Source organism: Canis lupus, chromosome 30 (assembly GCF_011100685.1).
Source record: "Canis lupus familiaris isolate Mischka breed German Shepherd chromosome 30, alternate assembly UU_Cfam_GSD_1.0, whole genome shotgun sequence".
In the NCBI taxonomy this organism is placed as follows: domain Eukaryota; kingdom Metazoa; phylum Chordata; class Mammalia; order Carnivora; family Canidae; genus Canis; species Canis lupus.
In genome coordinates, this window is record NC_049251.1 from 16,287,234 (window position 1) to 16,305,696 (window position 18,463).

The window sequence follows — 18,463 nt, forward strand, 5'->3', positions numbered from 1 at the left end:
AATGCCATGCTCATGGCCACACATAACTTAAAGAGCAAATCTAGAGCTCATAGCTCTGATCTCAAATGTATACTATTTCCTCTGGTTGGCTACAAAAATCAATGAAATAGAACTATGAAAAACAAAGTGTTTTGCTTTGTTTTCTTTCACTTTGTTGGTGTCCAAAAACCAAAACCACAATGGTCAAGAATATTGGGACATGAACTCCACAACATGATGGAGAGATAAAGTCATAGAATTAATTGGAAGGCCACATTTGAATCTCACACACAAGGTTCTTTATCTTCTTTACCATCTACAATATTATCTCCCCCTTTTTTTGTAGTCTAAAAAGAAGAGTCCAAATTGGCTCATGCAATATGAGTACACTTACAGTAAAATAGGTTTGATATGGACAAAATCAGGATGAAGTTGTAAAAATGAAAATGTGTAACATTGTAGGTAATATTTTTCTTTAAAAATTAAATTTCAAAAAAAAATTAAATTTCAGATCCAACAAACACATGCTGAGTGGCTACTAATATGTATTAGGTACATCTAGTACATTCCTTTGGTTTTTATAATTAAATGAATTTGAGAAGATAAAAAAATGGGAGAAAGAACAGAAGGAGAAGAGGAGACTAATAATGGACATCATAGCTTTTAATCATGGGTCCACCCTTCTTTTGGTCAAAAAATACTCCTTGCCTTATATATTTCACTCCCACAAATTAGTAATTGCTTATAAACAGAACATTGGCCATGTTCTTTTTGTATTGTAGAAAATAACATGTTGCACCTCTGTATTTTAGTGAGAAGCTTCTTTTTTCAATGCAGCTTAGACAAATGTTTTAAATGATCTTATTTCACTGGAAATTTTCACCTTTCTACTGCCTCACATATTTTTAAAAATAAAAGAGTTTATTTAGCACAATTAGTGTGAAAGAAGTAACTCTGACTTGAAGCTATAAAATTTGAAATAATAAACAGGGCAATTAAACCACCACATGGCCTCTCAGGGAGGATGAAGGTGCTAGGAAAGATCAGATGAGATGCCCTGACTGGTCAAAAGAGTGTCAAAGCCCAACCTTGGTCAGGACTGGATTTAGGTTGAATTCATCTTTCTAATTCTTTCATTTCTGAAGGTGAAATTTCCAATTCACATAGCAGAAGAATGTTTTTGTTTTAAAGCAAACCTTTACTGTTGTAAACACCTAAAACATGAACGCCTTTCTTAAGGGTGCAGGGGTGAAGGAGGAAAGGACACTCTTTCAGATAAGCTAAACAACTAAACTCATGTAATGTTCAAATATGCTCATTCCAGTAAAGGGTTTATTTCTACCACCAGATAAGAAAAACAAAACAAAACAAAACAAGATCACTTTTGTCAAGTAAAGGAGGAAGGTGTGTCTGGCAGTATCAAGAGCTTTGTAGTGTGTTTTTCTGTTTACTTGGCTCTTTTAATGCAAGTCAATCTCACTGCAATGACTGAATAACACTCTACATTCTCCCCCACCCCTCACCCCTGGTCCTAAAATAAAACTAGGAGCTCTGGAAATTCAGCCCAAAAATGTTTTAATATTTCTTTTTTAAGTGAAGAAAATGGAAGATTTCTTATCTGGAAAATAAAAGTGAGTAACTTATGAATATGCCAGCTAATTGGCCATCTCAGGCAAGCTCCGTTTCTTGCTTAAAATGTACTGATGAGTTGACATAAATGAATTTAGAAACCTAAGTGTGGACAGCTAGAGGTTATGCATCAGAATTAGGGGCAACTTCCTTTGGTCACATAAATCCCAGCATCCAAGCCTGAATGCCCTAATGCTGGAAGCCCAGCCTCAAAGCAATTAGGATGACTGATTTAATGGAGTAAGGAGCTGCATATGGTAACAATTAGGAGTGGCGTTAAAACCCAGATGGCCTAGGTTTAACTCCTGGCTCTCCCAATAGCAAGCTATTTGATGGCACTGTTTTCTCATCTGTAAAATGGGAACAATAATAATAGGACATAACCTGCCTTAATTGAGCTACTGTAGAGATTAAATGAGTTAATCCTCAGGGAACAGGAATATATTCGTACTTTAAGTGATTACAGCATAAAAACATTTGTTTGCACTTAAAAATAGTTTTGTAGGTGCCAAGCTCATCAAAAGACACCACAGAGTTTTGGCATTAGAGGACTCCTTTCCTCACTTAGCCAAAGATTAAACCAATAGAGCTACAATTATAGGAGTCAAACCGAGATCAATGGAGATAAAAGTTTCATCTTTGTTATAATAAAGCTAATAGAGGGCCTCCAAGGTGGCTCAGTTAAGCATCCGACTCTTGATTTTGGCTCAGGTCATGATCTCAGAGTCCTGAGATCGAGCCCAATGAGCTCAGTGCAGAGTCTGTTTGTCCATCTCCCTCTGCTCCTCCCTCCTCATGCTCTCTCTCTCATTCTCTCTCAAATTAATTAAATTAAATTAATTAAATGAAGCAAGCAAGCTGCTGGAGACCAGGATATAGGTATGTGGGCTAAATGGGCTAGCTGTAGAAAAGGGAAGCTCTAAACTACTGGGACCCTCCTACCACCCCCGCCATGAGGGGCATGCTCCTGTAAAATTGCTGGAATAAAGGAGCAGGACAGGATGTACTGTGCACACAGGCAGAGCCAAATAATTAAAAGTAAATAAAATTTTAAATTCAGTTCCTTAGTTGCACTAGCCACATTTCAAGTGCTCAGTATCCACATGATACTGTTGTGGGCTGTTGGCTGTGACACTGGGCAGGACAAAGATATATGTCCTTTAGTGCAGACAGTTCTATTAGACAGTGCTGGGACACGTGGACACTGACTTCATGGACACTTATCTAAATATGTAATTCATTTTAAACCAATACTAATGACATGCCCTTTGAACTAGTTTTCTTCCATCTTATGCCTGCACTTAAACTCGCCTTCTATGTCTCATTCCATAGATGGCTTTGCAAGAGCATACAAGCATGTGTACTATAACATAGAAAACATAACAAAATTAAGAATTAAGACCAAAGGAAATACAAATTAGAAAATCAAGTCCAGAAGGCAAATTGAAATACAGGTAAGCTGGCCATGAAGTCCTACAGAGTTAGGAGATTTTGAGGCATATGTTTGATTCCTGCCTTTCTGGGACTTACCCCAAGAATGTGATAAATGAACACAACAGAGTATGGAGTATTAGTGAACTAGTGATTTCAGTCTAATATTTATCCCTATTAGGGATACTGTTTTTATGAATACCTGAGTAGGAATATACCTAGCATTGCCATTGAAATATTCAATTCCAAATAAAATAATAAATATGTGCCATACTTTAATAATTGCTAATTCCTCTATAACACCACTCCTGGCATAAAGTAGCTGCCAAAAAAAATTTAATGCATACTTCTTAGAATTCCACATATACCAGTTAAAAAAAAAGTTAAGGCTAACCATCTGGCTGCACCAAAACTCTTTCACTGTAATAATTTTAATTGAAAGTATAACTAAAATATGTTACATGAAGCCCCTTCTTAAGCAAAGAACCCTCAATATATGTGATATTTTGTTAACTAGAGCAAATAGATGTATATTGCTACCCCACTGATCCATAACATCCTGAATTTTTAAAGTTTTTATCCATTTTTTCTGTCTTCTTTCTGACAAAAGACTGACATTTATTCATTCTGCCAATAATTACTATCTCCCCCCTATTATCTAACATAGCACTAGGTTTAAGAGACCAGGCATATCAATGTTCTCTTTGCCTTCAAAAATTCTGTAGTCCTCTCAATTCAGAGAATCACAGCACCTGGGCTGGAAGGGATCTTGGAGATTATATAGTGGTCTAGCACCTTGATGTCACACATAAAGAAACTAAAGGCAGAGAAGAAAAGGAGATATAGTGCTGTTACTGAAGGAAGGGAGAAGACTCTGTTCTAATCCAATCCCCTTTAGTGCCCTGAAACTATACAGGTATCCCCAGCTTTTCAAAAGTTTGCCTTATACCACTTCACTTTATGAAAGACCTACATTAGTACTTGTCTTCAGTAACCAAAAGAAATCTGCAAAGGATTTTTTACTTTTATGGAAAAAAGGAAAGGCAAAAAGAACATTCAACCTTTGTTTTACAATGAGCCCTTACAGAGGTAGAGTGCACCTGAGAGCAAGAGTGGCTCCACCAAGCTCTTTCCCAGAGAACTATCCTCATCATCTCAGCATCAAGCCGCCAGAGCTTTGAATGGTCTGTGAACATTTGTGCTTCGTTTAATTTTGTGCATTCATTAGCAAGATGTATCCTAAGGTATCAGAAAGGCCTAAGAGAAATGATTTTGGGGGTCTGGGAATACTCAAAAGGTTGTCCATATAAGTTAATGGTAATTGTTTCTTTGCTTTACACCATGTTGGCTTATTTAAGGCTTCATAGAAATGCTCTACTTTCAAATAACAAAGAATAACTCTGTCTCCATCTTTCCTATTGGCTGTGTTCTTTTAACAGATGCCACCCCCTAATATACTGTTGCTAATCTTTAATGAGCTGAAAAATAAGGTGGAAAAGCTAATTAAATTTGTGTTTAATATTAAAGTAAACACAGCTGACCCTTGAATAACATGGAGGTTAAGGACACCTACCTCTCATTCAGTCAAAAATCCATGTGTAACTTTTGACACTCCAAAAACTTCACTACTATTGACCAGAAGCCTTACCAATAACATAGTTGATTAACACTTATTTTGGTATGCTATATGTAATATACACTGCATTCCTTACAATAATGTAAACTAGAGAAAAGAAAGTGTTATTGAGAAAATCATAAGGAAAATACATTTATAGCACTATACTGCATATATCGGGGTAAAAAAAAAAAAACACATATAAGAGTACCTCTGCAGTTCAAACTGTGTTGTTCAAAGGTCAGTTGTAAAATGTGAGAACCTGGCCGACTGTGCTACGTATAAGGAGCCCAGGCCACAGTATATGGACTTTGAGACCTCTATTTTAGCTGTGCAAAAAGAAGCAAATCTTTGTGCCTATTTTTGGTTCTCAGCTATTTTCCAAAGAATTGAGGTTGTTGGGATGCCTGGGTGGCTCAGCGGCTGAGCATCTGCCTTTGGCTCAGGGAGTGATCCTGGTCTGGGGATCAAGTCCTGCGTCAGGCTCCCTGTGAGGAGCCTGCTTCTCTCTCTGACTATGTCTCTGCCTCTCTCTGTGTGTCTCTCATGAATAAATAAATAAAATCTTAAAAAAAAAAAGAATTGAGATTGTTAGGGAAATAAACATATCTCTATTTAGAGGGCTAGCTCTTTTACAACTGGCCTGTCCACTGAGTAGTCTCTTTAGCATAGGTGTTCCAGAGCACCGGTATACACAGACGGTGCATTAATTAAAGAAGATTGTTTCTGAAAGTGAATGGTTAGGAGGCTCAACTGAGCTATTCTTATAAATAGATCTTGGGGCCATTCCTTTTTCCTATGGGAAAATGTCTCAAATTTAATAAAGAACACAACTTGATACATATAACTACGCTGAACACAAAAATTTTCACAAGTAATCAAATATGTATTTGATATAAAGACTACACTAACTTGAATTTTTAATTTCTGATCTGGTTAGCTTTTGTTGCCCTTCATTTAATATGAACTATACTTCATCACATATATTATAGTCATGAATTGACCCCTTGAATTTTATCAAGGAAATTGTAACATAGGTATCTTGAGAATATAAATTATGGTGCATTTGACATGCAAGGCAAAACTTCATAAATAGCATTTTATTAGTTCAGAACAATCAATAGATATTTTCTGATTGTGATTACTCAGGAAAAGGCGTATATTGTCTTCAACTATATTGGAAATTAACAGTAAAAATCCTATTACTGAGGGATGGTATTCAAAAGATGTGAGATAAAAAAACTTTTTAAAGTACTCTGGAGCATTTTAAAAACTCTATATGAAATGATTAACAGCTTGTTTCAAAATCTTTTGTATTAATTTAAAAAGATCACAAAGGAAATTTAAAAAGATAACCACTCAGGCTTATCTTAGTTACCATGCTATTCAAAGTAACTAATCAATATTCCTTTTACAACATTTTATAATTTAGACTTTCCACTAATATATTCTAGAATTCTCTTCTTAATTATTATGAATTAGTATAGATTTACCAAATTTGCAAGTGTAAATACTTCAGTATATATGCTATTTTAATCTGAGATAAATTCTTTAATAAACAATACTAAATACTCACAGCAACAAATTGGTTATTTTCTAATTTAACAATGTCTCCCACTTTGACATTCATCCATTTTTCATTCTGCAATCTAAGAACAAAAACAAAATTAATTTTTTCAGGAACAAAGAAGAATCAAGGGAATGTATTCACAATGGTACATCATATAACAGACACAGATAACACTTCTCTAGAATGCTAAATTCAAAGGACTTTATATAACAAAGTCTTTTACCTGAGTGATGTGGAAGCTAAGGCCCAGAGAAGTCAGTGATTTGCGCAAGGATTCCCAATGAGTTAGGGGTGTCCTTAGGGCTAAATTCAAAATGCCTAACTCTTGGCTGTGTGCAATTTCCATCACCCATGGTGCCAGCTTTATATACCAGTTATTAACTCTTGCTTGCATTTCCTTGGCCAGAACAGTGGCCATTTGGCGGGGGCGGGTGAGGGGAGGGCAGCAATAAATTCAGTCATTGATATTCATTTCAGACTATATTTTAAAATATGGAAATAAAACATCACTGCCATTGTTTCTAAAGTCTGTTTTACCAGAGGCAAAGGAAAGAGGTCCAGGGCAATCGCTAAAATATGACAGGAAAAGAATAAAAATTTTTGGAAGGGACATGAACAACAATGAGTGATGAAAGCAACCTTAGAAGATTGAATGAGAAATAATACCTACCAATCATCCATAAGCACTGTAGCTGAGGGACAGGCTTGGTGGCATTTTAATGGCTAGGACCAGCAGATCAGAATTGAGAACAGCCTGGCCAAAATGCTGCACTGCTTTCTTTTAAGCTTATGTATATAATAAAGCCCCTACTCTACCCTTCACCAGGTTCAAAAGGGTTTATAATGATTTAAAAAAAAAATACTATTGTGTTTAGTTGTTTGGGCCCTTTGTGACAGTTGGGGAGACAGACCATCTGGAAACAGACCACCTATGGCAGTATACCATAATGCTAATCATCCCTTCTGAAATTCTCAGAAACATAAACCAGCTTTGTTTTCTAATTTGAAAGCCTTCCTCACACTTCTTTCCCAGCAAACCCCTTTTAAGAGAGAAAGCTGGGATGAGTACAGGTTACCCAACAAGTTAAAGTTGGGCAGGTTGATTTCATTCTGCAGTTTAAAACAAAAACAAAAACAAAAACAAAAAACAACCTAATTTACTTGTTTTATAGGTTGGAAAACAGTTTTAAATATTTATACAACTGTGAAATATGCCTCACACTATCAACCCTGCTGGGTCATTTGGCTTAAGCATTCAAAGAACTTTTCTTTAATACAGATCCAAGTACATGTTGTTCTGGAAAGTTTTCAATTGCAGCATTTTCATCTCTAGCCAGAATTCAATCGCTTTTCCATTGCCACACTTTTCTGCACTTTATCTAGTTCGACAACAATGGGAGAACCTAGGAAGCCTTCTAAATCTCATTTTATTTATTTTTACAGATATGGATTGTGTGCTGGTTTATTTCTCCTGGATACCACCTCCTTTGGAGCATTAGTAGCATTTCTCAGGGGACAGTATCTCAGATAAAAGTCAATGTGAATGAACTGAGATAGAGACTGTATCTTTATTTATGCAAAATGCACTGCTACTGAATTGCCCTGAAGTCTCTACTGAAAGCACATTTGCTTTAGGGAGAAGCTCAGATGATACTGTTTCATTTCCAAACTTTTATTACTCCTTCTTATCCACCGTAAGCTCTAGGAAGGACTGCGCCCTAACTCTTCCACTCAAATGGAAAATCAACCAAAGTTAAAATGGAACCCTACAGGACCCCTTACACATTTCAAAATGCATGTTTGATAGTTAAGTCTGAACAGATAAATAGCAATAACCACTATTTGGGAGAACAAACCAAAAATCTGAGTTTTCTCACTTAAATTCTAACTTCTTTTTCTCAAGTCCAGTATCTTATTATTTCCCTCTGTAAAACCAAAGCAATTGGAAAGAAATTATTAAAAGTGTGGTGGTATCCATGGAAATACTTGAATTAACTGCTACACTTGGAAAAATCCTAGAACAGAATCTCTTTAAGAAAAAAAAATTGCAGAACCCCAGAGTGTGCAAAGAATCGCTAATATGGAACAATTTGATTATGGTAAACATGAAGCTTTATCAAAACCATATAGAAAAAGGTAAAGCAGAGCAAAATACCACCCCTCATGCCAGATCCTCATGCCCATCCCCCTCCTATCTACCTGCACCCCTAAATTTTAACCTCTCCTTTCTAATTTATTAAATACTTCCAAAAGTAGAAAAACACTCAGAATAAGTGTTTACTAAGATCTTGCTAAGATCTATTAATCTACTAATGTCATCTAACAGGCAAAGAAAGCAGTAAACACCTAAGTACCATAAATGAGCCCCAGATCCCTTACTTTCTCTCACTCTAGTCCTTTTTTTTTCCTCTTGCCACCTGCATGCCCTCTGCCCAGAATATACATTTAACAGTATCTCTGAGCTCTCTTCTCGTCCCCTTTGTTACTCCAGTTCCACCTTGACTACCTACCTCTCCTCCACTTACCCCAATGGAAAGTTCTCCCCTAAAACAGAGCATTCCAAAGTCTATAAGTAACAGTATTTGATATCTTAAATACTTTGTGGAATGTATGTGTACAAATTCCACAGGACACAATATCACTTCTGTGGGCCATGGGCCATGGGAAACCTTCACCAGGGAACAATGCAGGTTGACACAAAATTGATCTGAACTTGGATAAAATATTGTCTTGAAGATATATAACTATGGGAGAAATTTCCTCAAAAGAAATATTATACAAAACTATTAGCAATCTGGCAAGAAACAACAAGCAGTTCCTCCTGGATCCAGAACTATTCCAACTGTTTCATCAATAACCTCAACAACAGACACCCAAATCTATCTGTCAGATTGTGTATAGCATCCTGCCAAAAAGAAAACATAACCTTTACAAAGTGAGATTATGATAGGAAGTCGTCTTAGACTTGAAGCAGTTAACAGAAAGTGAATGAAGACTAAGAGGAAGAAGCACAGAATAGATTATTTTAGAGAGAAGTAATATTCTACAGATACAATTAGAGTTTTGAGGAAAAAAAAGATCTGGAACATTAGTAAACAGTAGGCCATGTGGGATATCTAGGCTAAACTCCTTATTTGAATATATATCTGTTGAAAAATCTGGTAACCACAATCAAAGTAGGATTTTTTAAAAATATTATTTCTTATTCTATCTAGGCAGGTAATTATAACTACACTTAACTAGGATCTCAGAGAGATTTTTCAATGAGCATTCAGAGTCATAGTTACAAAAGTATCCAAACTTACCAAGCAAGTATAAACTGATGAAGACCTGCAAGTGAATTTAAATTACATGTATTTTAAATCCCACCATTTTTCTTCTCCTACTGACTACTAACATCACTGATGATGCAACATCAAAGACATACCATCAGTACTAGAGGGACAGACAGGAGGATTTCCTTTAAAACTCATCTTCAAAATATTTCTAGACTTCTAAGATTTTAGCTTGTAGAATGATTACATTTCGTCATCATCCTGAAACAATGAAAACATACTCCCTGTATCTCCATGTGTGGTGCAGCTGTTCCTAGGGCTCATGTTTAAAGCAAGCTTGCATCACAGCTCTACGAAGGAGATACAGGATGGCCTCATGGGCTGTGATGATGACACCCGACTCCACAGACTTGGCACCAACAAACTTTGCTTTTACCTTTATCAGGGAAAGTCCTTCTGCTCTCATGAAGGAATGACAATATATGAATATTCTGAAAGCAAGTTAATTTATTTCATAGCACTGAATCCAGAAATTCCAAGATTTTAAAATAAGCTTCAATTTTCAGTATCATCACGTAATTATTTCAGGTTATGAAATGACATAATCTTAATGCTTCTTAGAATCAGGCTTTTCTAAAATAGCTGCAGTAATGATATAGACTTTACCTTAGTAAACTCACAAACCTGCTTAAATAATAAACCAAATCCCAGAAAGAGATTCATGAAATTAAATTCCAAAGTCACCATAAAATATTTGAAGTTAAACTGCCACAGAATGGCAACTAGAATTACTTTCAAGAAGTGACTTTTAAAAATACACCCACAAGCTATATACCTATTCTCAGAATGTTAGAGATACGCATTAACCAATCAATGCACATACAATGAGTTTGGTTCCCTCTTTAATCTGAGTTCTAAGAAAAGGTGGTGATAGATAGCAACTATATGTAGTAATTGTTGATAAATTGGTCTGAATCTGCTTCCTCCTGATGAGATATCCAGAGCCACTAGGCTATGCTGAGACACTTCTTGAGAAAACGCAATTCCAAGTGAGATAGCATCTACTATGCTCCCTGTTATTGAACCATTGGCTCCAGGGGCTAGAAATCAAGCATCTGCTTTGAGCAAGATGCCAAGCACACTGCTGAAAGCTTAAAGGCAGAAGGAGATCTTCAATGGGCTCCTCAAGTCTCCTGTCATCCTTTCTACATTTTAATACTTCTGACTCCCTATTAGCAGCATAGATTCCTGAGAAGAGACTTTCCTCAAAGCTATAGAAGACATGTTGGAATACTGAAGAGACAAAATAATCAAGGTCAATATAAGTGACCTCCTCTAATTAACCAGTCAATCCACATACAATGAATTTGGTTCTTTCTTTAATCTTAAACCCATGTGAGACCTATAACTTACAAAAATATTCTCCTGCCCATGCCGACCTTGTTTTATTCACCGCTGTATCCTCAGGACCTAGAATAATGCCTAAGTCCTAGCAGGCACTCAATAAATATTTGTTGACTCACCAAAAATTAATAAATACAGAATCATTATTTCCAAAAACTTGTTGAATGACAGCATTTCCCTGAATGTCTAATAAGAATTATAGACAACCAATATTTATTTATTGCTTACTATATTCCAGGGACTGTGCTGAAGCCTTCATGTACAAGGTTTCCAAATAAAAACAAGTAACATACAATTAAATCTGAATTTCAGATAAGCAACAGATAATTTTGTTTAAATTTCTAAGTATGCCCCCTATACAATACTTAGAACATACTTACACTACAATATTATCATTGTTTATCTAAATTTCAAACTTAACTGGACATCCTGTATTTTAATTTTCTACGTCTGGCAATACTAGTCATATATCTTAACTCATTTTTTCCTCGTGACAACCCTACAAAATAGGTACTGTTACTACTAACATTTTAGGAAATAGAAAACTGAAAAAGAGACATTTTCCCTATTTTGCAACATCTATCAAAAATTTTAATGCCCACACACTTTGAAATAGATGTTTCACTTTAAATAACTGATCATACAGGTGCTCAAAGATGGATGTATGAGGATGTTTACTGCAGTATTATGTTATAAACTATCAATGCCCATTAATAAGGATTAGATGGGTGTACCATGGTACCTATTTAATTCTGGCTCAATGGAATGACTACAATTCAGCCACTAAAAAGAATAAGACAGGTCTGTAAGTGCTAATATAAAATATCCTTAAGTTACATTATTAGGTTAAAAATAGGCATATACAGGACACTGCATATACGTGGTAAGATTCTAACTGTGGTTTGAAGCAAGGATATACCTATATGTACCTCTGTTCTTACAAACACAGAAAATTTCTTGAAAGACACACAGAAACTATTCAGTAATTTCCACTAGAGAAAGGAAATGAACAGGAAAACTGGAATGGAAAGATTTCATTTTATGGTATATTTTTGTATACTGTTTGAATTTTTGGCATCACATACATTGATATTTTAAAAGACGACTGAGGAGGATAAAATAGAAGAAAACTCTTCCAAGGTCACATGTAAGTGGCAGAGCCAGGACTGGAAACTGAAACTACAAAGCCCATGTTCTTAATACATCTATATTTACTATTTTTTTTCACTTCATTTTCAATGATTATTATGTTTTGCCTCTTGAGAAAGAAAATGGACCCTAAAGAGCTGAAGAGATTTGATCCACAGCTAAGTGCATACTACTGTATTTAAAATTTACTGATCCCAAAACAGCTTGCAGTCATGGTCTCCTGACATAAATACTCAGTGGATAGCAGCAATTTCTGTTTTTTGTTTTGTTTTGTTTTTTTTTTTTTTCCAATTCCACTCCTGTCAGAGCCAAACTAGAATAAGACGTAAAGCTTGGCCCTAATCCTCTAACAACAGACTGGTGAACAGGATCTCATTACATTGAGAATGAGCACAATACTCATATCTTTGGAATCTACTTATTTTTAAAAATGCAGATGTTTCCCCCCCTTTTCCTTCCTTTTTATTCACACAGTGCTTATGCTGAAGCAGAGTCACACAGGGAGGTCTGAGATCACCTCTTGAAGATGCTCTCATACCAATTTGCCCAGTGATGGTCTGAAAGTGGAAGGCAAGATGACAAAAGATATAATCCGACAGCATGGAAAATTTAGTTTAATGATTTTCTGAGAAAAGTATTCAGTTTTATAGATGTCCTGCCTCATTTATATAAATCCTTGCAGGTTCTATTGTGCATTATTTGTATGCACAAACACATGCAATTTAGCCTTCCTATTCTCAAAACAAAATAATCGATGCACTAAGCTTCACCTGAACAATAAGCCTACTGAGAATTGTACAGAAAGTGTACTCCCCCTAATCATTTCCCTAAACTGAAACCCTTCTCCTGAATCAGCCTCCTAAGGTCCTCTCTTCTGTAAATTCTTAGTAGGATTCTATCAACAGATGCCTAATAGATGATGAGACCACAAGAATATTGGAAGAAAATTATTTCAAAGGAAGACTATTATGTCTGTTTTCACATATGAATGCTGAAGGAAATGCCTTACATTGACCATGGAGAACATAGACCTATTTAGGTCTAATCTGATTTCTGGGCAGGAGATTCAGAAAGAGATCTGTGTATAAGAAGTTTATTGGCAAGTTCTCTTTGCATTAGCACCTGTGGGAGAGTGAAGGAAAAAGATGGACAGAGGGAGGAGTTGCGCTGTTGATACAGTCACAAAAACAGCTCAGCCAACTTTATGGGGATCCAAGGCCTTCAGAGTTGATCAAAGGGGTCAGACCATTATACCTTGCCATTGTTCATTCGTTGGATGCGCCCTCCAGCAAGAAGGGGTGGCCTTGAGCAAAACAGCTCCCCTCAGCTGATGGCAACTCCCAAAGGGGACTGACAGCTGAGGGCTGTATATAGGCAGCACTGCTAGTAGCTAGGGAAATATATTCTGCAACCTGGAAGGGGACAGTGGGTAGCATACAAACTGAGAACCCACTTCCCAATTTTGCTATTGACATGCCCTTGTAATTAGAATATTCCTTTTCAATTCTAAACTATTTCACCTTTATCCAGTTCCAACTTCAATTCTATAAAGTCAATACAAGCAGCTGCCATGAGTCCTGGTACTCCTCACTCCATTTTATGACTTTTGAAGAACAATATGGACAACTTTGGGTTGTCCAATTCAATCCTTTTTCCAATGATTCGCAAATGAAGTTGAAAGATAAATTTTTAGTAGCTCATCATTAAAAAATATTCTACTGATAACCACTGACTACTCAAATATCCTAAAATGTCTACAGGGAAAAAATCATTATTTCTGAAATATTCCTTTATGAAGAACATATTTTGGGTTTTTTTTTTAAGATTTTATTATTCATGAGAGACAGACAGACAGACAGACAGAGAGGCACAGGCAGGCTCCATGCAGGAAGCTGGATGTGGGACTTGATCCCAGGACTCCAGGATCACGCCCTGAGCCAAAGGCAGATGCTCAACAGCTGAGCCACCCACGCATCCCTGAAGAACATATTGTGATGAAAAAAATTATAAGCAATCACCTTGGCCTGAGTAGATCAACCATTCTCTAAATTGCCACACTTTGGAACACCTGGGTGGCTCAGTCGGCTTCACACTTAGCAAAAAGTCTGCTGGAGATTCTCTCCCTCTCCTCCTTCCCTCTCTTTCCTCACTAAAATAAATAAATAAACAAAATCTTTAAATTGCCACATCTTATTTTGAGGAATCAAAATGCTTTGACTAAGAATATGCTTTGACTAAGCTCAGTAGTGAAAGACAGCAACTCTCTTTGAAAAACATCCCAAAAGAAGATAGCTCCTGGTGGAGGAGAATGAAACCTGAATATCTTGGTTCCAGGATAAAAGATCTATATTATGTTTCCCACTACTATTTTTTAAAAGATTTTTTATTTATTCATGAGAGACACAGAGAGAGTCAGAGACATAGGCAGAGGGAGAAGCAGGCTCCATGCAGGGAGCCTGATGTGGGACTTGATCCCAGGACTCCAGGATCACACCCTGAGCCACCCAGGCGTCCCTCCCACTACTATTCTTAATCAATTTTCTTATAGGGGGCCAGGTTAAGAGAGAACCAAATGTCTGTTAAGCCAGAAAAGAAATATTACTTGGTTAACATGCCAAGTAATACCACATTCCATCCAATATAGATAAAGCAGTGGAATCTCTTAAGTGATTTGATTTGCTCTAGTCAGAGAACCTAATATTTTTGGAAATAGGATTCCTGATTTTGTGGCACAAAGCATAGCTATAGATATTACTAGAAGATCATGAGTTTATTATTTACTTACTAAACTTACAGTCACATCAAATCCTAAACACTTTTTAAGAAAGTTTTTAAATGTTACTTTAAAGTAGGTCGTAATGCTTATCATTTTGAGTTCCTTAGAAATAGGATAGTATGTAGGATGAAATTTTAATTAAATCATCATCCAGTAGCGTGTGAAGCACCATTGTTCTTCATTAGTGAATTCAAGACTGATTCATATCTGCAAGATGAACACTCTGAGCAAGGGGTTGCGTGTCAGAGCTATAAGTGGAATTAGATACAGACTGTGGTTATCAAAGAACCCAGAGACTTGTGGGAAAATATAGATCTGGCTCTTAAATAATACCAGTTAAATCATTGTTGCCTTTTGATACCTGAAGCATGTGGATATTATTTTAGTCAGCAATGAAAAATACCTGTACTCCAGGAGCATGATCTCAATATTAGACTGTTTGCCACACAACTGTCATCAAAAGCCGAGTAAGAAAACTGATAGACCAGAGAAATTGTCTAACAAAGTATATATTAACTTTCATTCCTCAAAATATTCCCAGCTTTGTCCCCTTATACAGTGAGCTCATCAGAAAACTATATGCCTGGACTGTATTACTCTGGTCCCTCTAGATTTGGCTTCTCATGACTTCACATCATGCCAACAGATTTCAGTCAGGATTTACTTGTGGTCATGAGTAAAATATCTCCCCTTTTTGAGGATTAAACCATTATGTCATTCATAATTTCTCTCAGGATCAGGATAAATCTTATTGCTCATAATTATTAGAATGCTTCCTTTCATTGGGCCATCAGTTTTGTAATCTAGACACTTTCATTAAGAAGAGAGACAAAGTTCAGGTAATGTTTCAAATTCATGAATAACAAATCCTAATGGATTATTTAAACAAAAACTTGGACATTTTATAGAAAAGATTCTGTCCTTTGAAGACAACAATGTATGGACAATCTTGATATTTTCAGAAACAAAATATTATTCAGAATGGACCAGAAATTGGAATATTTTTTTAAAAATCCTTACATTCTTAAAGAGGAGAATCCTGACCTCCTATTTATGAGAGAAACAATATAACATGTAGAAAGTCTATGTCATTAGAATCAGAAGACATGAACTTGGATCCAAGTTCACCACCAATCAGCCATGTAACTTGGCCAAGAAGTTAACCAAAATTGAAGTTTCCCACTATGACCTACATGAATTGGATCCCTCAGAATGCCTCTTTAGTCATAACACTAAGGCCTATAAAATGATATATAGTCATCTGACATTTTAACACCTATCAAGACATCTGTGAATATCATGTGAGATAAATTTATGCAAACATTTTGTAAACTATAATATATAAAGTACTGTGACTACTTTTTATTATTATGAAGTATATCATCATAAGGATGGTACATTCTTATTTTTATTTTAAGTCTTCAAAAGAGATATCTATTTTCAGTGTCTCTACTTCTTGACTGCCCATGCTTTCTCCAATCAGAATTTTTCTCTCCAACTGCAATCTCTCTTCATGTCACTAAATCTAAGGATCAGTTCTCAGTCTTCATTTTACTCAGCACAGTTACCTATACCCTCCTTCTTCAAACACTTTCTTTGCTTTAAATCTAGGGTACCACATCCCCTTGATTGTGCTCTTTCTTCAATAGTTATGCTTTCTCAAACCCTGACCCAGCCCTTTGAACCCTTATTCCATCCTCAATCCTTAAGGTGTCCCAGAACTTCTTTTCCCTAACTAGCTTTGGACTTTCACCCTACATGGCCAGACGACTTGCAGATTTATCTTCAGACCTCTCTTCTAAGTTTCAACTACCCATTCTCCATTTCTGCAGAATAACTAATAATCTCAACAGAATTCTGGTCTCCGTCTAGTCAAAGAAAAAACAAAACAAAACAAAACACTACCACAGTAGCATGCTCCTTTCCAGTATTTCCCATCCTGGAACCTCAGGTAAGAACCATTGACTTCCAATTTCTCTCCTCACAAACACACAATATGGCAGCACTTTTATTGGTTCTACCCTCAAAATACATTTCGACCTCTGGGTTTTAGATGACATTTAGGGACTGCTGCTTTACTGGTAATAGTAATAGTATCGTGACTATATACATCGTATGCTCTTATCTGTTCAAGATAAATAGTAAAATATTTACTGATAATGTGATAAGTTTTGCTTTTAAAATACCTCAGAATATAAAAAGTGACCATGGATAGAAAAATAGCAGAGAGCTATTGACTGCAACTGAGTAATACCTAAATAAGAATTCATTGTACTGTTCTGTTTTCATGTGTTTGAAAATCCATAATAAGATATGTCCCTTTTTTTTTTTTTTACATCCTACATTACTACCACCAAGTCCATGGCATCATCTCATCCGGACAATGGTAGGAAACTCCTAATTTGTTATCTTAATTCTCCTCTTGCCCCTCTTTGCAGTTCACTGCCTACATAGCAGCCAGAGAAATCTTTTTGCCATTCCATGAAATTCTCCTAAAATGCTCCAGTAGCTTCTCATTACATTGAGTATAAAATTAGAACTCCCCACCATGACCTCCAAAAATTGGCTCTGGCTCAAGCCTCAGAACTCCTCTTTATCACAAAAGTTTAATTTTTTTTTAAGATTTCATTTAGTTTTTCATGAGAGACACACACAGAGAGAGAGGCAGAAACACAGGCAGAGGAAGAAGCAGGCTCCATTCAGGGAACCCAATGTGGGACTCAATCCCAGGACCCTGGGATCATGCCCTGAGCTGAAGGCAGATGCTCAACCACTGAGCCACCCAGACATCCCTATCACAAAACTTTAGCCACAGTAGATATCTTACTATCAAGTTCATTTCAACTTTGGTGCTTGTATACTCTTCTTCCTTTTACCCAAGATTTTGGCATGGTTAGCTCATTCTCAACTCAAATCTTATCTACTCAAAGGGCCTTCTCTGTTTGCCCTACTTGAAATTGCTTCCTCATCTCTAATCCCACTACTCTCTATTATCCTATTTTATTTTCTTTGTTGTAGTTATAACTACCTTAAATCATATTATTGCTTATATTTTATTTATTATTTGTCTTCTCCATTTATAGTAGGCCCCTTAGGGTAGGAATTTATCTGTCTTGTCTTTTTTGTATCCTCAACATGTAGGACAGTGCCTGGCTCAATACAAATGTTTATTAAGTGAATATTTGAATGGATTAGTTATTTACATGGTCATTTATGCTGTGTGCTTAGCATATTTAGCTCTGGGGATGAAGTGAGTAACAGCTCCTCATGGGAGGTCCTGGGAGGCCCTAAGAAAGGCCAGCTGAAGTAACTGCAAAATATGGAAAGAAGATAAGGGTAGGATGAATCATTTCAGGCAAAGGATAACAGTTTAGAGAATAACAGCATTACTCACTTTCCCCAAAGTGTTAACTTTTGACTTCTATCACATATGGCTATAAGGCAAGATATACATCCCATGGGGATGCCAACTTCCTTCATGTCTTTAAATTTCCAATTTCTTTATTATCTACATCATGAATGTTGCTAGTTGAAAGACTAAGTAGATTCTGTGGATTTCAACAAATACTGAGCACCTACTATACGTTAGACACTGGGCCAAGCACTGGGAATAAACACCACATAGTTTCTGGTAT

At 36.3% G+C, this 18,463-nt stretch overlaps 1 protein-coding gene across 4 annotated transcripts in view; it reads right to left on the minus strand.

Annotated features, from left to right (window-relative positions):
• ATP8B4 (ATPase phospholipid transporting 8B4 (putative)) overlaps positions 1-18,463 on the minus strand; it is a 237,960-nt gene that overhangs the window by 112,386 nt on the left and 107,111 nt on the right. For all 4 annotated transcript variants that reach the window (XM_038580388.1, XM_038580389.1, XM_038580390.1 and 1 more), the window contains one exon: positions 6,231-6,303. In XM_038580388.1, coding sequence (XP_038436316.1) covers positions 6,231-6,303 — 73 coding nt within the window. The remainder of the gene's footprint in view (positions 1-6,230; positions 6,304-18,463) is intronic.